General features: G+C 45.4%; 1 protein-coding gene across 3 annotated transcripts in view; it reads right to left on the bottom strand.

Annotated features, from left to right (window-relative positions):
* LOC147881810 (phospholipid--sterol O-acyltransferase-like) overlaps nucleotides 1-23,271 on the bottom strand; it is a 158,316-nt gene that overhangs the window by 21,045 nt on the left and 114,000 nt on the right. For all 3 annotated transcript variants that reach the window (XM_087401585.1, XM_087401586.1, XM_087401584.1), the window contains exons 12-13: nucleotides 5,247-5,415; nucleotides 5,012-5,116 (exon numbers count right to left, since the gene is read on the bottom strand). In XM_087401585.1, the coding sequence (XP_087257711.1) occupies nucleotides 5,012-5,116; nucleotides 5,247-5,415 (274 nt within the window). The remainder of the gene's footprint in view (nucleotides 1-5,011; nucleotides 5,117-5,246; nucleotides 5,416-23,271) is intronic.

Consider the following 23,271-nt stretch of genomic DNA (forward strand, 5'->3'; position numbering starts at 1 on the left):
TCAAGCTGATATTATTGGACTAAGTCTTCCATTAGGCAGGAGAATGAGCTATTGGATAGTGAGTTGACAGATGATACGGCTGTTTTTTTGGATGCCACACCACAGACACTCACCTCGTTCAGAACAGCCTTGGATTTGTTTTGCACTGCAACAGGGGCTCATATTAATTGGAACAAATCCAATAGCCTTTCGATTAGAGATAAGGACACTCTAGATTGGGGGGATTGACATAGGATTCACTTGGATTCTAGGATGCCAAGTTGGGGTGGGCATCTCTCCAGTGTTGGAGAGCATCTGGAGGAAACTCATTTTTTGGAGTTCTGTCAGACTTGACCTTGCATCCAGAGTAGTGGTTGTGAGCCAGGTATTATTGGCTACTGCTTGGTTCGTTTGTTCTTGTTGGTGTAGATCTAGAGGTTGTATATCTCAGCTCATGAGACCTATCAGGAACTTTCTTTGGAGTGGGTTAGATGGCACCTCAGATGTTGTAGCTAGAGTGGCTTGGGAGACCCTCATTCTCCCCACAGGGAAAGGAGATCTTAATATTATTTATCCAAATTTGCAGTGTATGGCCTTGCTCTGCAAGTTTGTAGTGAGAGGATTGATGCCTGGACAGGAGCCTTGGAAAGATTTTTTCCTACGTAGCATTCAGTCTTGTACACCTTCTCACGGGGGAGATTGGATGGACATCTCGAGATGGATTTTTACTTCAGCGCATCTTAGATCTACTTCTTCCCCTCTCATGGCTTCCATTCTGAAAGCTTGGGGCAGCTTCAGAGACACTCTTCAGAGAGTTACATGCTCCTCTCAATAGACAGGCAGCCAGTCATGTGGAATGAATCTATATTGGATGAGCATGGCAGATCACTAGGAGTGTCACATTATATGCAGTGGTCTAGATGGGAGAGGGGACTTGCTTCCACTATAGGTGCCTGGAAGGCTTTTAGACAGCTTCTAGAGGATCAGAGACTCTTATTAGTTGGCCACCTCAGAGGGAGTGCAGTCAGGATGCAGCAGATAGAGGCAGCAATATCAGCAGAGTGGATAGATACAGATGACATGCTGATCACAGAGCCCACTTGTGTTCCCTTACAAGTCATTGCCTTGCGGTATGCACATGAGGAGACCCTTTTCTTTGATGTTCAGTCGGGAGGCAGATTTTCAGATGATATTCTTTTGAAGGTTGCCTTCCAGCCTGTTAGAATTGCAGGTTACATGGAGAGGGCATGGACTCGCAGTGGTATCTTGATCCTGACCCTGTTCTCCTAGCATTTGGGTCTTGGAGACTTTGGTTATATGGCGGTTCTCCCATCAGGTTATTGCAGTAGGACCCAAGGAAGTGGGAATGGATTGATGAAGGGCACCAAGAGAAGAGCATCCCCTTCTTTCGTTACACAGTCAAAAATGCCAGGAGATTTCAGCTTAGCAATAGAGGTCAGAGGCCCTCTAGAGCTTCTCATTGGGATAGTTTTCATATTTCTGCAGAGGTGCAGAAAAACTTTTGGAGGCGGCTCTGAAAATCCCTTAGAAATGAAAAGATTGCTCTCTTCTTTTGGCTTTCTATTCATGGATGGATTGCAATGAACCTGTGGTGGAGATCCAGGTTCGGGGCTGACCCTACTTGTTCTTGATGCCACGCAGCAGTTGAGTCATAGCATTGCCTTTGGGAGTGCACACAGGCGAAGACGATCTAGAAGGGTGTTGCTAGGATTCTTTGCATATTTCATAGAACACCCTTCTTCATGACCTGGGGATCAGTGGCATGGTTCTCTCTTACTAGCCCTCAGGTGTTTTTTGAGGGACCTGACTAGACTCATCCTTCATTATATGATGACACTTTGTGGAGTCATAATCTCTCCAGGATGTTCCTTTCACCCCTTTCAGAGCTGCTCATGCCTCGGTAGACACATCTTGGGAGATTCTGGCTAGCATTGCAGCTTGGCATATTTAGAGGGCCAGATGTATGGAGGCGATGGAGGATTCGCAGGTTCACCCTTCCCAATCTATGGCCAAAATATGGATTGATACTATACACACGCTGATGGCCATCTGGGCGAGCATGCAGGGATCCTTCACAGCAGCTTCAACTAGGAGATATTTTTTTTCAGAGTTTGGAGAGGAGCTCCGTTCTTCTATGAGTGTTCTTCAGGGTTAAGGTGGCATTTCCAGCCTCCACCTTGGATTTTTGTTAGCTCCTTTTGAGCTGTTTTTTCTCTCATGCATGACATGATGTACTCCTGCATTTGAGCTTGCTCTTGCGGAGCAAGCGGCTTTCATTCATACTTAATGAAGAAAGCTTTTTGAAAAAAAAAAAAAAAAACTGCCCCTAGAGTGAACATTAAAAACCAAGGCATCGCATCTAAATCTTGTCGTAGTCATGTGAACTAAAGTGGGATACCTTACCTCATAAAAGCCCCAAGACAAGTAGAGCACTGGTGAGGCCTGACATTTGTAACCACCCAATCCAAGGGTATGGATGGGTCAATCTGTTCTATGCGTGCACAAGGATATCCACCTCCTTGGACCTAGACAACCTGCCCCTAGAGTGAACATTAAAAACCAAGGCATCGCATCTGAACCTCGTTGTAGTTCTATGACCTAAAGTAGTAGAGCACTGGTGAGGCCTAAAATTTGTAACCACCCAATCCAAGGTTATGGATGCGTCAATCTATTCTATTCTCCTTTCACTTCCTTTGAGGTAACTTACTAGCTGATATTTACTATCATCCGGAAGATTTTTGAAATCCTTCCAAAAACGACAAAGGAAGCAGGACCTCTCCTCCATCTAGACCACTGCATATAATGAGAAGCACCAAGAGGACTATCGTGATCATCAAGTATGCTATCATTCCACATGGCACGCTACCTTTTAATCTCTTCTAGAGGAGGGGGGACTCTCCGAATATTACTCCTAGATGCCCCTACACTTTCAAAATGGCAGCCGTGAGAGGAGAGGAAGGAACCTGTCACGAGGACTTGAAAAGAGGACGTGAAAAGTGATGTAAAGTATCTTCGTAACTCAACCTACGCTTAACCCGGGGTTAACCATGGTTAAGTGTTGTAATGATTTGGCCGTGAGGGACTGGCTAGAGGAAGTGCACACTTCCTAGAAGTTCCTAAGGGCAAAGTCTAGGTGCACCACTAGGTCCTAGGGGCAAGGCAAAGGCTTTAAAAGAGGGGTCTAGAAGTTGGGCCCTGATATGGGGGTTAGGACTTTAATGAAGGGGCAAATGGCAAGGAGGAGGTGCCATTTGTCAAGCATGTGTATGCATGCCCTTCCCCCACCTTCCATCTCTCTCCCCTCACTCTCCCAGAGGTGTGGGACGTTTCCGGTTGTTCTTGTGCAGTTTTTGAGCTGTTTGAGCTGTTTCAAGCTTGTTTTCAGGCGTTTTAACACTGTTTTGACTGTTCCAAGGCTAGTACGCACTTCTACGAAGTGCTAGAACTCATTTTTGAACTTTCAAAAAATTTTCGTACGGACTGTACGGACGGCTGTATGGAATCCATGCAGACGTGTTCAATTGCCTCCAGCAGGTGCCCGGGGTTGTCTTTTGCTGTGCTGGACCTTTGTGCACATGTTTTTGGCTGCGTGGTGGCTTCTAGAGCTGTTCTGGACCAGTGCAGGCTGTAGGAGGAACTTTCCCTGTTGCTTTTGGCACCTGCTCTTAGGAGGACTCAGGCACAGATCCCGAGGCAATCATTTCGGGGCAGATCTGTGAACCATCTTTCCTCTACAGCTCTTTCTTGTTCACCCTCCGCTCTCTACCTTCATTTCTCTCTTCTCCTGATTGCTGGAAGACACCTGCACCCTGCGGGGAGCTTGGACAGAGGATAGGTGCGAGGAAGGAGCTCGCCCCTCTGCCACAGACAGCGGGAGGTTGTTCTAGGTTCGGTTTTTCCTTGTTCTTTCTTGCTTTGCAACTTTTTGCAGTGCATGCGTGTTGTGTGCAGTCCTTTCAGGACTCCAACAGGTTCTACTAAGCACCCAAAGGCCAAGGTGATCCTGTGGAAGGCCTAAGGACAGTGTGGATGCATGTGATAGCCTTGAGGCTGCCTTGAGCTCAGTTTGCCAGCGGTTGGGATGCATGAATGCCTCTAAGTTGTGTCAGATCAGAAGTGAATGCCTGAGTATGCCTTGGGAATTCTAGTGGTGCGCTTGGATTAGATGCCTTGAAGACAAGTAGAGGATTTGTAGCGAGGAACAATGCAAGGTTGAACCCTTGTTGTAAAGCATTTCCATTCAGAAGCATTAAATAAATACCGTAAGGGGCGCCAAGGCATTTGGGGCCAGTGGGTGCACTGTGTACTATTTTCATTGAGCAGGGGCATTCTAGCCTCACCTTTGTTGTTGTTGAAGCTTGTTTCTAAGTTGTGCTAAGTGATTTTAAGTGACTGAAGCTTGCATTGTGGCTATTCATGAAGTTTATGACTGAGTAGAAGAAGATCACTGCCCTTTTGTTTATCGAAGGCCGGTTTCAGAACCCTAAAATTAGCTGAAGTAAAAACCCACCGGGTACTATTCATCACTCCCCACCTATGGAAGGAGAGCAAAACTGTATGTGAATGGATAAAACCATAAATCTACCACATGTATTTGTTGTGCATCCATCATAAGTCCACCAGGTCAACTTTGCATCTTTCACAATCTATCATGTAAAAAATTGTCCATGCTCTTGACATGGATCTTCCATCTCACAATAGGCCTTCTATGCAGGTATCCACGCGTAGGCATCTTTTATGTGGGTGTTTGTCCCATACAAATACCATAAATCTCAAAGCAATGAAATGTCACCTTTTTCATAAGCAATGCAACACAAATTATTTCGGCAGAAAAATGGTTCATACTTTAGAGGGAAGGGTCTTCTTACAGATGCTTGAGTGTTGATACATCACAAATATCAATCTCTTTGGAACCACAGCAACAGCTCACATTACAGTCCCAACCCTAACATTAGGCCTTAAAATGTAGGTAGTGCAGCTTTGACAAATGAAGAAACTTTATCACACCTACCCTTTGAAACAAATTTTCTCTGTGCATCTGGATGAATACTGTGCATCACCTCCAGCCAAAGTTCTCTCATTAGGTGTGATGAACGCACCATATTTCTGTGATTTACTGTCCAAAAGACAACTAAATATCAGTACTGCACCGTAACTTATACAAAACAATGAATTGAGTGATATGCTCCGCAAATTTCTATCTACTGAAAAACAGGGAATAAAAGAACATCAGTTCCTCTGTTTACCTTTATCAAACTCCCAAACTGCTGTCTTTTTCCCAGGGAGGCTGGTTCCATCTTCATAGTATGTGATATATTTCACCCGGCTATCCCGTGACATGTTTGGTTCAATATCAAAACCAATGGGATGTTCAACATCAAAAGTTTTCTGTACATCAGAGCCATCATGTGCAGTCTGCATAGTTTAATAATATCAGACGTCTTTCAAAAAAGAGCCCTAGAAAATCAAGAGTATCTCATTAAAATGACTGTAAAAGCCATCATGTAGAAACTGCACAGGTGATTGTTATCACATGCAGGGAAAGAAATCTTACCACTTCAACAAATACCTATAAAATAAATAATATTTTATCAAGATGACTCTTAAAACAAAGTGCCCTCTGTAGTTTTTCCTTTTTTGGTGTCAGTCAAGCAGCTCTGAGAAGAAGGGCATCCTATGGAAGAACCAAAGGTTTAATAGATGAGGACATCATTACCATGTGCAGCCTGAGCATACAAGGCAAAGTATTCTGCCGTTACATTGAATGAGCTGTCTAAAGTAGGGACTTGTTCTCTTCTGGAAGTACCACTGGAGGTCAAAGGCCACTTGTACAGTTTCCTACTCCTATACTATCGTGCATGCATGATTGATAGTGGCTGAGTGGGAAGAAGGGGTCTGCCAGCTTTCAGCTGTAGAACAAAATGTAACAGAAATGAAACAACTGATACACAGCGCATAATTGAGGTGCATTCCATCACATGACACCCAGTTAGAGATCTAACTCCGAAGTCCTCTACCAAGTCTAAAGAAGTGCACTCCAAAGATCCGCCCAAGTCAATACAGAATATACCCCAGAAAAGAATGCTTGCATACAGTGCTCATTCTAGCAAGTGTGTAGCTCCCACCTCTGTTCTTCCCCCTTGCATACAGTGCTCACTGTAGAAAGTGTGTAGCTCCCACCTCTGCTCTCCCCCCTTCTCTCCCTCGCCTCAACACACCATCACCCTGCCTCCATTGCCTTCTCCTGCCCTATAACCTCTCCATCAATGGTCTGCCTCACTTCCGCACATTTCCCCTCCTCCTCGGCACTTTCCTCTCCTACAATCCATCAACTGTCATCGGCGGCCATAGCTTTCCCACTCCTATATATCCACAAGTTCCTTATCTCTAGACTTAGTAGGTGGCCATCAATGATACTTTGGCCAAGTGAGCTCCTCCTCTAGACTTAAAGTGCTGCGGCAGCCTTGCATGTGGTTAGCTATGCCAAATCCTTGTGCACTTTCTTGGTAGATTAGTTACTTTGTTGCAGTCTACAACTCTTTCCCAACTTCCAAGGCTTCATGATTTAGTGGGTTCCGAAGTCGTGGCCTTGCTGGCCTTCCAGATATTTTGCCAACATCTTCGCAACTACTATCTGCTCACCATCCACAATGATCATCAAAGATTCCAGGGTATGGATTGTTAGCATCACAGGATATCAAAGGAGGCCACTTGTGCGAGGAGTCTGATATGTGCATGTATTTCCTATATGTACAGTTTAGTGATTCGAGTGAGAAAAAGCAGTCATATAGCAGAAAAAGAACTCAGAACATAGCATGAACGAAACAATTCTTACACAACACAAAATAGAGACACAAAATAGAGAGGCAAGACTTGTATGATGTGTACTCCATAACACCGACACCCCAAAGTAGTGAGGAAATTCACCTCAAAACTTCTGCCCAAGGCAACCCACAAAAGAACCCCTGCATTTTACCTCTCCCCTTGTTGCTGCTTCTTTTCTCTCCCTCACTCTCACACAGTCTCTCGTCCACCCCTCTACTCTACACTCTCTCTCCTATACTCTCTCCATCCACCAATGGGATATCCTTTGTTGCAAGAGTTGTACTGCATCACAAGGTATTCAGATACACATCTCATGCTAAATTTCTCTTTCAAGCCTAGAGGAAGCCCATCCCAAGCTAATACTTACCATAACCCACATAATAACCCTTTTATAAAATTTTAACTCCAACAAACATGCTTTTCCACCTTTCTTCCCTCAGCCCACTCACATTATCTCCCTCTACCACCCGTCATTCATACACTCTCTCCTATACCCTTTCCATCATAGAATGTCCTTGGTCTTATCCCCTCTCACTGGATGTACTTTACCCCCTCCTCCGTGTCCATCAACTCCTTATTTTCTAGACATAAGTTATGCATCAATGAGAGTCCGGTGAATTAGACTGCTCATGTGAAACTCACGTTCTGTGACAGCTCTGCATGTGGTCAGCCATATGGTATCCCTGTGCATCTATGGCTCCCATTTGGTAGACAAGTTACTCCACCACAATTAGAAATTCCTTCCCAACCTGCAAGTCTTCATGACAGTCCCAAGGACTTTGTGGGCTATAAAGTCATGGGTTTTCAGGGTCTCCAAGCAAGTCAAGGTCTTCAGCATCATCCACTCTCCAACAGGTAGCAGGCGTTCATAGCCCATGGAGGGTCATTGACTCTTGTCAGATATGTGCCACTTCTGAGTTTCCAGCCTGTTGTATGTCATCAAGTCCTTCATCATGGTCCTCACTGTCAGCCGTCCTTCTGGTCACTAGGTGCTCAACCCATACTCCTATGCCATTGATGTCATGTGACTTCCCAGTCACCTGGTGGTCATTCTCTTGTTCTCTCTCCCGAATGTCATAGGTCTCTTGGCCATGCCTTGCATCATGATGGAATCTACAAAGTGGTCATATAAGTTATCTAGAGGACACAGTTCCACCAAGTAGTCTGCGATGACAGCCTCCTCCTCCTCTGCACCAACTTAATGAAACATCTAAGTGAGGGTTTCGCCTATTGTTGAAGCTCTCATATCATATAAGTTTCATTTTGTAAAAAAGAGTCTTTGACATAGGCCAATTGCACCCCATTTATGGGCTAGTCACCGAGCGCCCATTGTTCCTCTACACTAGCTTCTTCTTTGAAACTTTATTCACTCATCTCTATTTGCGTATGTTGTGACTACCTGGCCATCGTGTCATTGTTAACAACATAGACCCCAGAGGCACTTTGACTTCATCATTGGACCAATCCATGGCTGATCCCAACCATGGATGGCCCAATAGGAGAGGATAGGTGACTTCATCCCTTGTCATATGAAGTTTAAGAGAGATGTGACCCCACCAATCTTCGTGGAAACACCCCCTAGGGGCACAGCCTTCCATTGGTCAGCCATTCTGACTTGAAAGTGTATTGAACTAGTGAATCAAACCCAATTGCACCATAGTACTCTTGGGCACGAAGTTAAATACAGCTCCACCGCTGTTGCTCCTACCCGTGAGCTCTCTGCTGCCCCCCCTAGCTCTCCCCTCAGCACCTCCCTCCCCCTCCCCTCTCTCTCCCCCCCCTTGCCTCCTTCCCCCCCGTCTGCCCCTCTCCCACCCTGTGGGCTGCTGCAGCCTAGTCGTGGGCTTCCCCTCCCCCCCCCCCCCCCGCGCGGGCTCTCCTTCCCTGCTGCCTCATGCGACTGCAGCCCCTACCCCCCTCACTACTCTTCTCCCTGGCTGCCTCTTCTCCCGCAGCCAGCAGCCCCTCCCTTCCTCCTCCACTGGCTCCTCCCCCACTCCCACTCCCACCCCCTCATCCTCCTCTTCTCCTCCCCTCCTCCATCTTCCCCTCCTCCTATCCTCCTCTCCTCCTCCCCTCCACCTCTCCTCCTCCTCTCCTCCACTTCTCCTACTGCTACTCCGATCCTTGTCATTCATCCTCCAAAATAGAAAAATTTCCTCTCCTTTAGTCTTACTGTGCAGCAGGATTTGCCGGACATAGCTTTCAAGTGTTTGAATCAGCCTTTTCATCCTTGATTGGCGAATGGATCACCATTCAGCCAATCCTCAACCGCTCCCATCGGCCGTGAGAATAGTCACCTTCTCAAAAGATGAGTTGCAGCAGCTCAGGAAAGATGTAGAGCTCGAGAGATCTGGATTTCGAGAAAGCTTATGACGGAGTGGATTGGGATTTTCTAGAGGGCACCCTTCACCATTTTGGATTTTCTAATGCTTGGGTTAGAGAGATTTCCTCTTTGGGAGAATTTTTTAATTTTTGCTGATTTTGTAGAAAGTTCTATGGAGGAGACTCCATAGGAATAGAAAGATCAATATTTTCTTTTGGCTTTCTATTCATGGTGGGATTGCATTTAATTTGTGAAGATCTAGGTTTGGGATGGACTCCACGTGTCCTCATTGCCACTCTACGGTATTCAGCATTGCTTATGGGACTGCAGACAGGCGAGGATCATTTGGAAGGGGATCACTAGGATTTTCAGCACCTTTTGCAAGCACCCTTTCTTCATGACTTGGAGTTCGGTTGCTTGGGTTTCCCTTTTAGGCCGGTAGATATCTCTTTGGCTTTCTCGATTCGACGACACTTAGGCCCTCTGGATGATGTACCAGCCCTGCCTTTTAGAGCAGTACATGCTTCGGTGGATTCCTCATGGGAGATTTTGGCTAGCATTTCAGCATGGCATATCTGGAGAGCTAGATGCACGGAGGCTTAGAAACCAAATATGCGAATCTCTGGTCATGCACCTTTCACCAACATAGAATTTAGGATTGCACTTCTTGCCCTTCATAAGGCCAGTACCCCAGTTCGGCTAGGCTTACTCCCTCCTTCATTGCTTTTTGGGATAAGATTGGGGATCACATTACCTCAGCCCTACAGGGTGTTTAGGAATTTGGTGAGATGCCGTAATCACTTACAGACGGTCTCATTCATCTTATTCCAAAGGGGGGTAGCAGCAATATAGTGTCTCATTGGAGGCTTGGGCACTTTCTACAAAATCCTATCTAAAGTAATGAGTTTGTGTTTGAAGCCCCTACTTCCAAACCTTGTTCATGACATGCAGATGGGATTTCTTCATTGCAAGAAGCATTTTTTACAATATCTTCTCATTTTAAGAAGCTTCTGAGTGGGCTATGCAGAGCGGCTAGAGGCTGGCCATTCTACTCTTGGATTTTGAGAAAGCTTATGACAAGTTAGATTGGGGCTTTTTGGAGGGCACTCTTCTTCGCTTTGGATTTATAGATGCATGGATTAGAGGGGTTTCCTCCTTATACAGATCAGTCTACAGCCAAGTGCTTATTGGCAGGGTTCGAAGAGAGAGGTCCTCGATCAGTCCACCAGGAATGTTCTCTAGCTCCTTTTCTTTTTCTATTTATAGCTGAAGCTACGAGTATCTACATTAGATCTCACACTGATATTTTTGGGCTAAGACCTACCCTCAGATGTGAAGAAGAGCTTCTAGACATTACCCCACACACGGTCACTTCTTTCAAGATAGCCTTGGATTCATTTTGTACCATTGTGCAAAGGCACACATTGATTGGCACAAATCCAATGGCTTTGGATCATTGATGAGGACACCCTAGATTGGAATGACATTGGCTTTACTTGGATTTAGAGGAGTGTTCTTGTCAGTATTTGGGTTGCCAGGTCAGTATGGATCTCTCTCCATCACAACAGTTTGCTCCTATGTTGGAGAGTATAAGGAAAAAGCTGGTTTTTTGGAGTTCAGCTAAGCTTGACCTTGAAAGTAGTGGTGGTTTACTAGGTTTTGTTGGCCACAGCTTGGTTAGTATGCTCTTGCTGGTGCCATTCCAAAGATTGTATCAATCAGCTCAAGAGACCTGTAAGGAACTTTTTATGGAGTGGACTTGATGGAACAACAAATGTTATAGCCAAGGTGGCTTGGGAGACCTTGATTCTCCCCACACGGGAAGATGGATTTTTACTTCAGCCCATCTTGGGTCTCCTTCTTCCCCTCTTATGGCTGCTATCGTGAAGGCTTGGGCTAGCTTCAAGAGGACCTTTCAGAGAGTTTCCCCTCCTCTCGTGAACAGATCGATAGGTAGCCTATCATGTGGAATGATAGCATACTCGATGAGTATGGTATACTACTTGGTACTTCTCACTACATGCAATGGTCCAGGTGGGAGAGGGGATTTTCCTTTACTATGGGATCCTAGAAAGCCTTAAAAAAGCTTCCAAAGGACTGTAAGGCTCAGTTGGTAAGCAATCTCAAAGGAAGTGCAGGTGGAATTCAGCAGATTGATGCAGCTATTCGAGTGGATTGGATAGACACATATGATAGGCCTATTTCATGTTCCATTCGGATGGAGCTTTCACGAGAGCGGGCATTCCTGTACAAGTTATTGCTTTTCGTGGTGCAAATGAGGATGCCCTGATTTTTAGTGTCCTTGCTGAAGGCAGGCTGTCTAGATTGACGGAAGATGTTTTATTAGGGGTTGCATTTCAGCTTGTTAGGATTATTGGTCTTGTGGAGCATGTTTCAGACTTAGAGTGGTACATAGACCCTCACCCGCATCTTATTACCCTTGGTGCTTGGAGACTGTGGCTTTATGGGGGTGTTCCCATAAAGTGGGATCCTAGGGAGTGGGAGTGGATCTGTGAAGAGCATTGAGAGAATAGCCTCCTCTTCTTTTGTTACACTATTAGCAATGCCAGGAGATTTCAGCTGAGTTATAGAGGTTGGAGTCCCTACAGAGCTCCCCATTGGGAGGGGTTTGAGATTTATGTTGACCTACAGAAGGACTTTAAAAGAGACTCTAGAAATCCCTTAGGAATAGAAAAATCGCTCTTTTCTTTTGGCTTTCTATTCATGGTGGGATTGCAGTGAACCTGTGGAGATCCAGGCTCGCGGCCAACCCTACTTGTCCTCGTTGCCTTTTGGGTATGGATTCGGTTCAGCATTGCTTATGGGATTGCAAACAGGTGAGGATTATTTGGAGGGGGATAGCCAGGATTTTAAGTTGGGGCTCAGTTGCTTGGCTCTCTCTTTTGGGCCTCAGGTCTTTTATGACAGACATAATGCTTCTTGTGCTTTATCGAGTTGACGTCACTTAGTTGAGCCATGCTCTTTGGATGATGTTCGTGTCTCGCCTTTTAGATTTGTGCATGCCTCTGTGGATTCTTCTTGGGAGATACTGACGAGTATTGCAGCGTGGCATATTTTGTGAGCCAGATGCACAGAGACATTGGATGGATCCCAGGTTCATCCTTCTCATGCTTTGGCCAGTATATGGATAGACACTATATGTACACACTATATGTACACTAACAACCATCTGGGCGAGCATGCAGGGGTCCTCTCGGGCAGCTTCTATTAGGAGGACTATATTTTGTAGAGAATGGAGGGGCTCCCCTTTCTTCTTTGAGTCTATTGCAAGGTTGAAATGGCACTTTCAGCCTCAACTTTGTTTGCTTTTCATGTCTTTCTAAGGGCTGGTTTTTCTCATGCATTTTATGAGGTTTTTCCACTTTGAGCTTACTCTCACGGGTTTGGTTCATACTTAATGAGAGTCGTTTATTTTTTTTAAAAGAAAGAAAGAAAGAAGTGCCATCTTTGGATTGTGACCTTATCACTATTCCCAACACTGCCCCAATCATTTGATGGTTGTCTACCTCCCCCGCCACTACCACCTCAACCATGCTTACTTGTGCGGTTCCTCTACTCCATAGAGACAGTCAAATCTAGTGGTTGTTGGCGTTGCAGTACATGCAAGATGGTTCCCAAAATGAACGAGTACTATCCATACTCCCCACACCTATAGCACATCATAGGTCCTCAAAGGTTGGGCCATGTTTGACCTCCCGATACCAACCTCATCTGTCTCGTGGGTAGTAGGCTCTACCCCTTGGGGTTTTTTTCCAAGAAAGAGACTTCTATTAAGTAAGAGAAAACTAGAAGAAGGTGGGGGTAGCAGAGCAAAAGGGGCAACAAAGAGCGGAGGGAAGGGGAGGGACAGGAGAGGTAGCTAGGGAGGGAGGGAGGCGAAAGAGGAGGGGAGGGGGGGCACCAGTGGGGAGAGATGGGGAGGGGAGAGGCCAGGGGGGAGGGGTGGGAGGAGGCAGCAGGTGAGACGAAATGAGAGGGCCGGGGGGGAGGTAGCAACGGGTAGGGAGAGGAGAGAAAGGAGAAATGGCGGCAACAAGAGATGTACCCCTTGGGGTTTATGGCTGATAGGGTGGATAGAATGGCTAAGGGTAATAGTAAGGGTCTACAAAAGATTGGGTGCAAGAGCTTAGAGTAAAGGGGGATCCTACAAAAGGTGCCTACACTCCCAATGGCAATGCTGGATAGACTCTAAGGCACTTTGAACACTGTGGGCATGAAGCATTTGCTCCAAAAGTCAAAATCCACTTATTAACTGCAATCCTTCATGAATAGAAAGCCAAAGTAAATATAAATTTTCCTATTTCAAAGCCTCCTTTAAAAGCATCTCTGCAAATTGACACTAATATGAAATCTTTCCCAATGAGAGGGTCTCTAGCTTCTTCCCCCTCCCTCCTTGCTACCTCCCCCTTGCCCCTCCCTTGCCACATGCTGCCCTCCTCCCTTCCCCTCCTTCTCTGCTTGCACCCCACCACTGCCCCTCCTCCTCTGCCCCTCTCCCCTTCCCCTACCTCCTCGCTGTGGCCTGCCCCGCACCCCTCCCCTCTTACCTGTCTTGTTGCCCCCATTATGCCTCTCTTGTTGCCGCCATTTCTCCTTTCTCTCCTCTCCCTGCCTGTTGCTACCTCCCCCCGTGACACGACCCCGTAGGATCTAACCCTATCACTGACCTAGAATCTCGTCCTCAATACAACCAGAATCATAGAGCAAGTGCCTCGATCCTCCCGACCACTCCCAAGCACGTGGGCTACAGCTCGATCCTCCCGACCACCCCCGAGCACGTGGGCTACAGCTCGACTCATCCATAGGCACGTATCTAACCCAAGCGTCCCATACCACATGAGCCCGTCCAGAGGACCTTCGATACACCACCTATGATCTGCCATGTAGATGGCCAGAGTCCCGGCTTGGGTCCAAGCTCAACAGATCTACACAATAGCACTGGCCCTCCCTCTATATAGAAGGAAGCCGGCTATAGATAGCACAATGCTATGAATAGCTCCCTCCATATAAAGCGAGCACTATATATGAATCAATCTCTATATATAGCAATCTCGGCTAAAAATAGCCATCCAGCCCTATGATATCCCGTAACCCATGTTCACCTGATATCCAACCCTAGGTACTCCATGCACATGACATACTCCCCTTCCTCTAAGAACTCACTCCTGAGTTCACCAGAAAGCCTGAAAACTCTCTCTGAAGATGAGTCCATGCCAATAACTATACTCTGACTATTAGTTTGAGTGTGCTATACTTTCCATGAGATTCAAATCAAAATAAATCTAAGGCCAAAGCCACAATCTTTGATAACTAACCCAAGGAAAGTAAATCTCTCAATCTAAACAAGGTTACATATCGTCGAGTAATCTTCTCGAGAAATCAAGTAACGCATGAATCCACAGAGTTAATTCCGTTGACATATCCATACACAAGCATGGTAAAATCCGTACTTGAAGGTAAATGATTCTATCAACCTTATCTATTGAGTATCCTTGAACTCAAAATCTTAGGTTGAGATTGAGGAATCATTGTTCGAACATCCCCATCAATTGAACCCCTCGAGGCCAATTTTTGGGTTGCAATTTCTATCAACCCTAATTCTTGAGTTACTTAGTATATTCAGAAAATCCCTCAATGGAATACCCTTGTAATTCAAGTTCTTGGGTTGAAATACATGACAGACTTTCCATCGCAGAACAATTAGTTATCAGTTCATAACTCATGATGGAAGAATCGTCATGGAAAAGATATGGTCCCCCTGATTTATCCTCAAAATGCCCCTACATGAGGATAATCAGTAAAAATTCAGTTGGCTATATCTAGTCAATGGTACTGTTCTAGACATGTATATAGTCAACCATCATAGGAATACCATCCTTTGTGATCCAAAGACTACGGAAACATACAATCCGAAATCTCTTAAAACAAGATCCACTATCGAATATCCTGTATAAACTTGTGCACAACAAAACCGCTCCAATCACAAGATCATCTAGTTCTTAGGACCTCTTATCTAGGAACATCAAGTTTCAAACAAGGCACTGACATACCATCATCAAAAGAGATGCGGTAACCCTCCCTGAGATTGAGTCTAGACTATGGAGCTCCAGGGTTGAACCCAAAAAATACATGGCTTCTCTCAGGGTAAATAATCTTAGTCAGCCCTCGTTTAAAAAAAAAAAAACAAAAATCTAATCAGGTTGCCCCCAATTCAATTCAGCCTACTTGTACTTCACTCTAGAGGTCCTTGGGTATTATTTCACGTTGGATTATACCACCACATCAGAGAATCTTAAGTGTAACATACCTTAGTGTCCCATACCACCAAAGTATACTGCAAATAAAAAACACAGTGGACAATATGAGTGAATCAGGTAGCCAATCCCTCTTAACTCAGATGATCCCAAATTGAGTTAGGGTGGCAAATCCGTTCTCAATCCTTTTCTTAATGTGATTTCATCACCTCCTTGTGTTACAATATCCCAACCAATAGGTCAAAGAAGAAAACTAGTAGGTATTATCCCTAACAACTCTTGAATCTTGACTATCCATGACCTCGGGCCAAAAGAGTGAGAATTAGAATGACCCCGCCTTTGGACATGATTCAAAGAAGGTATCCAACAAGACTTATCCTGGTCTAATCAATAAGAACCTTCATACGGTGACTCAAAGAAACGTCATAACTCACAATCACATCGAGATCAAAACTTCAAATAGAAACCAAACATGAATTTATGCACCAAGATTCGAGAAAGGGAAATCCAATTGTCTTAGTTAAGTCCAGTTTAAGATGTAACAAAGTCTCAGGCGTCCTCAATGTACCATATATCTAAAAAACTGCACGATATATGGAACAAAAGTACACGTTATATAATTTGAAAAAACCAATCAAATTATAAATGCCACTTAGTTACAAATCAAATCCAAATTAACCAAAACCTGGTCAATTTAATAACAAGACAATTTAGAACATAATTCATACAAAATTGGGGAGCTTCTTGAACCAACAGTGGTTCAAAAGATCCAGTCGAGCAAAAAATAATTAGGTGTCGGTCAAAACTGAGGATTTCAACTTCTTCATTGCTTCTCAATAACTCGGAAGCGGTATAAAGACTCTAAAACAAGTTGTCTACATTTAGAACAACATGAGTCTTCAATATATTTCTAGTACTGAGGGGTTTTATAGTAGTGAAGAGCTACCCAGAGTTCATCCATCAAGGAATCCATCTCTCGTAGCACGTCATGCGGTCTACGAGGATTAATCTCCGATGTAGCCTCATCCTCCATCTCAATAAAACAGTAATCCAACGTAGGTGTCTCATTACTTTGATGTCCTTCCATGGCTGGAAAATATCTCGCACGGGAGAGGGACTAGAAGAAAAGCAACTGTGTCCAAACACGTGCTCTTCACACTAACAAAAAGAGAATCTGGGGCTGCGTGGAATCAAGGAAGAAGGCGAGTAGAGGACAGCAAGAAAGATGGCGGAATCTGATAGGCTGATCTCAGACGAAAAGAGGGTGGGAAATTCGCCTTCATGCGCTGAAGTGCTGAAGTGAGAAAGAGAGAGAAATCCCGGGTATATAAATAGCCAGGAAGGGCCATCAAAAGCTAGGCGAATTTAGGGTGGGTGCTTGATTTAGAGCAAGTGCTTTCCTTGCTAGAGAAAAACAAAAACGCAACCTGCTTTTTTTAACCAAAAAACAGTCTCGCTTTTAATAGATCTGGTCCCGCTTTTCTCCAGCCAGCCAAAAATAGCCAAAACGAGCCAGATTTAGAGCAAGTGCTTTCTTTGCTAGAATAAAACAAAAAAGCAACCTGCTTTTTAACCAAAAAACAGTCTCGCTTTTAATAGATCCTGTCCTGCTTTTCTCCAGCCAGCCAAAAATAGCCAAACGCGCTAAAATCAGGCCATACGCTTCTTCCCAAAGCCAAGTGCCTGCCCCTGTCTCTGATGCCCGAATCTCCTAGACAAGCCGCTTTCTAGGCTTATGAACGCTCTCTCTTTCCTCCTACTCAACTGCAGCAAATCTAGGTCTCTAGGGTAGGAATCTCATCCCTGAGAACCTAGAGCGAATTCTTTCCCTAACCAGCCTACTGTCACGCGTCCCCACACAGCCAATCACATCAACAACCCAAGCATGGGTAGCTATAGGTCAGAAACGATCCATCCTCATATCTCTTGCTGAAAGCATCAAGTCTTCTCATCGCCTACCCTTCTCAGGGAATCACGATTTCCAAACACGTAGCAACCGAGAGAGAGCACACAGCCTATGGACTTCTATTTCTTCCACAACTCTCCCAATCATGAGCGCACATCATCAGCCAACGATTCAGCCCATACATGAGCGGATATTCAGATTTGCAAAAGCAATCTCAAAAAGCGTACCTGGAAGACATATTTTTTGCATACCTCGCGTTGAATTCAATTGTGATAGGACGGCTCTGATACCAGATGACACGACCCTGCAGGATCTGACCCTATCACTGACCTAGAATCTCGTCCTCAATACAACCAGAATCATAGAGAAGGTGCCTCGATCCTCCCGACCACCCCCGAGCACGTGGGCTACAGCTCGACTCATCCATAGGCCCATATCTAACCCAAGCGTCCCATACCACCTGAGCCCGTCTAGAGGACCTCCGATACACCACCTATGATCCGCCAAGTAGATGGCCAGAGTCCCGGCCTGGGTCCAAGCCCCATCCATCAGTTGAGGAGTGCTCCCTACACAATAGCACTGGCCCTCCCTCTATATAGCACAATGCTATGAATAGCTCCCTCCATATAAAGCGAGCACTATATATGAATCAATCTCTATATATAGCAATCTCGGCTAAAAATAGCCATCCAGCCCTATGCTATCCCGTAACCCATGTTCACCTGATATCCAACCCTAGGTACACCACGCACATGACACCCCGGCCCTCTCATTCCATCTCACCTGCTGCCTCCTCCCACCCCTCCCCCTTGGCCTCTCCCCTCCCTATCTCTCCCCACTGGTGCCCTCCCTCCCCTCTTCTTTTGCCTCCCTCCCTCCCTAGCTGCCTCTCCCCTTCCCTCCGCTCTTTGTTGCCCCTTTTGCTCTGCTACCCCCACCTTCTTCTAGTTTTCTCTCTTTATGATGGATGGATCTTGACTTTTTTTAAGATGTCCTTCCACCCACGATTGGCGAATGGCTACACATTCATCCAATCCTCATCCCCTTAGATTGGCCGTGAGAACCTGCACTTTCTCTAAAGAGTAAGCTGTTGCAACTTCAAAAGGATGTGGAGTTTGAGAGCTCCACACCCTCTTCACACACATCCCTCGAGGACTCATCCTAAGGACTAGATGCTTGCTGCCTTGCCGTTAGACCTCATCCCCACCTTTCGCATGTTTGTTTACTACGCGGAGGTTTTTCCTAGGTAGTTTTTGGTTCTGTCCGAGTCGTAAGTACTATGCTCAAGACTAGCCCCTTGGCTCTTGGCTCCAGGAAGTTCTTTCTCTCACCTTTCCCACTAGGCTTCGACTCAGTTAAGGAGGACAGGTAGGTTACTTCACTCTTTATCACGTTCCCTGGTCTTCCTAAGGTCTATCATTGATTCCTTGCCACAATCATGGCTTCCTTTGGTTTGGTCACAAAGGTCCCCCCTCTCCCTGGTTTACCCTCTTCCACAGCAAAGGCTGTCAGGTTTGATGGGGTCCCCAAAGTTAGGGTCATTGTCATTGACCCTAATATGTCCAATGGACATATCATGCTCCAATGTCCAGATTCGGCAAACAGTTGAGGTTGCAGGTAGGTAGGACCACTTTCAGGTTTGCAAGACTTTGGGTACTTCGCTTATTACCCAAGGAAGAAGAAAAGGCCCAAGAAGCCTGCTGGTGTGGCCCCTTCTCATCGGCAAAGTGCTCCTACGGCACTTGGTGCACATCTAGCACCTGCTGCACCTCACTGGGCAGCGGATAGAGCTAACATTCTTCCACCAATTTCTACACCTGACCCTTCTCTTGTTTCTAAGCCTCTCCCTCATCCTATTTTGGCTGTGTCCAGAGAAGCATTTCTTCAGCTCCTTCTCCCGCAAATCAGAAGTCCCCCCCGCTCCGGATCCTGGCCCTCCTCGCCCTGAGAAGTCCCCTTCCCTTACAACATTGCAAGTACCCCTTCTTGATCAAGTGAAGGGTGTGGCCCTTGGCTCTCTATCATTCATGTAGACAAGTATCTTACAAAATCCAAGTTTTTGGTCTAGAGGAACTCTTTCTCCCCTCCGGCTAATTGTGGAGAGGTAGAATTTGTGCCCTCCATCTTTGTTGCCGTTGTTCTTCGAGATCCTACCAACATAGCATCCATTGCCATAGGTTGCAGGCCCTTTCCCTTGTGGACTTTCTTGCCCTCCACTAGTCCAAGAGGTCTACTCACATGAGGGAGGTCGTTCCGCCACAAAACGGGTAAGGTTTTCCAATCGACTTCCTCTTGTCAATGAGGATTGTCAATTGGAATATACCGGTCCTTGGTGGTGTTTCTCATCGCCGCCAAAGGCAACCGATTCGTAATCAACTTCATCTAGGTGTCATTGGGGGTCTCATTGACATTCTTTTTATTTAGGAACACAATTTGGATGATAAAGACTGTGCAAAGTCAAGTAAATTTCTTTCCAGTCACACTTTTGTTCCCCTTCCTTGGGCACTAGGGGAGGAACATGCATTTTAGTTACAAATTCATTTCTCCCCCTTTTGGTTGGATAGGGCATCATCACACCCTCTAGAGCACAGGTGAATTTTACTTCATATCGGTGGACATAAGATTGGCCTTCTCAACCCTTATGGCCCCCATCATAGAAGGGAATGTATCCTTTTATGGCTTTCATGGGCCCCAATTGCATGATTGGATGTGACTTTAATAAGGTGGATTTGCCTTCAAACAGAAAAGGGGGAAGGGAAGGTGGCATCTATGATGTAGTTAATCTATAATAACTTTGGGAGGGTGCTATATGCAGTCCCAAGGGACTCTCAATCCATAACTGATGTTTGGTGTTTACCCTTTTTTGTGTGTGCGCCTTGTCTCATAGTCCCGCGAGGGCTTCTGAAGACGCCAATATATCTTTCTTTTTATTTTTCTTTCTCTTGAGAGAGCAGCTTGTGATCCTTTTCTTTTCCAGTTCAACAGCAGAGATGCTAGGATAGATTCACACTCTGCATCACTTGCTCCTGTTTTACGTCGGATGCCTATCCATGGTGTGTTGACAAATGTTAGATGGATGATTGGGCATTACATAGAGGTGGCTCTATTTGCATTTCTCCAGGGGTTTCCATGTGATTTTGATAATTTATGTGATTCTATTGAGAGCCCAATTTGCCTGTATTAGGGTTTTGGATGCTATATTTGCAAAGGAGGGTCTTATAGTGGTAGTGTTACACATATGGGTTTGTCATATGCAAGGCGGAGTGCCTTCTCCTCTACTTGTGGCAGCAGTTCTCTCTGGCATTAGTGATTTATCACTGTATTGCTAGTACCAGAAGACGTGAGATTTTTAGACAAAAGGTTGGCCTTTGTCAGCAGTTAGCATCCCTACAAAGGGAAGAGAAGAAGTGGCCTGCAGCAGACCTCTTGGTGCTTCTATTTACATGCAGTGGTCCAGATGGTAGAAAAGACCCCCTTTCACTATGGGCTCTTCGAAGGATTTCAAAAATCTCCCAGATGATTATAGGTTCCTTGGTATGTCACCTCAAGGAAGTGAAAGAAGAGTTGAGTAGATCAATGCAGCCCTGCATTTGGAGTCGTTTATCATAGATGGTAGGGCCTCACCATCGCTCTATATGGCTTGGGTCTTCTATGAGGTTCCCACTTCAGGTCGTAGGGCTTGAACGAGGTTCAAATGGAGATGCCTGGTTCTTTATGTTCACTCAGGGGGAAGGTTATCCATGTCCAGGGTATACTTGTGGACGTTTTTGAGCTTGTCAAAGTCTTGGGTCATGTGAAGCAGTGCTTCTTGACTTCACATTGGATCCGGGAACCAAGCCCGGATCACGTTCCCTTGGATTCATGGAGGATGTGGCCTTATAGAGGTGTCCCCACAAAGTATTTGCATTGGGATCTTGGGGAGTGGGAGTGGATTGATGCAGGAAACCATGAGAAAAGCTTCCCTTTTCTTCCACAACATGGTTAGCAATGCCAAGAGGTTTAAGCTACAATCTTGCAGAAATCTTTCAGGAGAAGGCTCTGGAAGTCCGTCAGAAATAGAAAAAATCACTATCTTCTTTTGGCTTTCTATTCAGGTTGGTCTGCAATGAGAGCCTGTGGAAGTCTAGGTTTGGAGAGCCCCTACTTGCCCTCTTTGCCTTTCTACTAAGGAGTCCATTCATCATTGTTTATGAGATTGTAGAAAAGCGAAGTTAATCTAGAAGAGGATAGCTAGACTTTTGTGTACTTTTGTTCCTTCCCTCTTCTTCATGAGCTGGGGCTCCGTGACTTGGCTCTCTATTTCGGGTCCTCAAGTTTTTAATATGATGCATAGCCTCTCTTGGGCTCCTTCGGTTCGACAATACTTGGTTGAGTCTTGCTCTCTGGATGACGTTCCACCTTCTGCTTAGAGACCTACACATGCCTCAGTGGATATTTTTTGGGAGATCTTAGCGAACATTTCAGCATGGCATATATGGAGATCCAGATGCACAAAGGCACCTGATGGCTCCTAGATCCACCCATCTCACACTTTCGCCAATATTTGGGCAGACATTGTACATACTTTGATGGCCATTTGATTGAGCATGCAGGGGTCTTCTCAGATGGCCTTTGCTTGAGGCCTATTTCCTTTAGGAGTGGAGAGGCTCCCCTTTTTCGTGGAGTCTACCACAGGTTTGAGGTGGCATTTTTCAGCCTCAACTTTGGAGCTTTACTAGTTTTTCTTGATGAGCAATTTTTTTTGACCCACTTAGGTATTTTGTTTTTCATGCTATGCATGATGTACTCTTGTCATGATCTTTTCTCATGGGCCTTTTTTCAAACTTTATAGAAGTCTTTTCATTGGGGAAAAAAGGAAGAAGGGGTGGCTTTTGAAATAATCAAGTGCTGAAATCCAATCCACTCCCCAAGATCCCTCTACACTGAGGAAGCACGACCCCTATCCCATTTGGGCCACTGCATATATCGTAAAGGTCAAGAGGCATATCATGGCCATCATAAACTAAGTCATTCACAAGATAGGCAGTGTATCAATCTCATTTGGTGTGAAAGGAAGAATGCATCTCAAGGAGTTCCTGAAACTGCACCAAGGTTCCACAATGGCCATCATTAAGGGAGTAGAAGGCACCCTGATATCTGCACAAGTGAAAATCCACCTACTAATGTCCAGCCAACGATTGCTTGAGGAGGTAGTACAGGAATGAATGCCATGTAAGGAAAATCTTACCAAAAGGGTCATTCCCTTGCAATAATCCCCCAACACCTAACTTGCAGAGAAATACTCTATTCTAAATATTTGGATTAATAATTTTGCCGTATTTCCATACAATTGGCAGTCAGTTTGGCGTTCCCTCCTCAGTATGTCCTTCCCTGCTCACATGTGTTGACCCCTCTGCCCTCTTCCTATTTGCAGAACCCTCATGTCCCTTCCTCCATCTACCCTAGCTGTCCTTCCTTTATCGGCTATCTCCATCCTCGGATTGCATCCCATTACACCCTCTCCTCTTTCTTTTCTTCAGCAGCTCCTAGCCTTTTCCTTCCGCATTGGATTGAGGGGGGCTGCCGACTTTGCTTTCATGGCCAAAATCAATTATACTATTAGATATGAGGATGCCACCATTTCCCATTTAGGAGAAGATTTCAACCACTCTCGATTTTTTTGGACCACCCCCATAAACCCATAGCCTCCAAATACCAAGGGTCATTGCTCCATATGACCCACTACTCTAATCGACTAAAGGTGTGCATCCAAAATAGCATCCTAATCCAAAGATCTAACCAATTTGTCCCCTTGCTACACAATGAAGACCATGGTGTCTCCACCTCTATCACACATGAGGCCAATGACTTGCACAGAACACGTGTGCCAGAGAAAGCCCCCATACATAACCATCCAAGTTTTGTTTTCTTCACGGAGGTCCTTAAATGCCCCATAAAAG

This window comes from Dipteris shenzhenensis, chromosome 30 (genome assembly GCF_047967505.1).
Source record: "Dipteris shenzhenensis isolate YYH24624 ecotype China chromosome 30, Dip_SZ_1.0, whole genome shotgun sequence".
NCBI lineage: Eukaryota > Viridiplantae > Streptophyta > Polypodiopsida > Gleicheniales > Dipteridaceae > Dipteris > Dipteris shenzhenensis.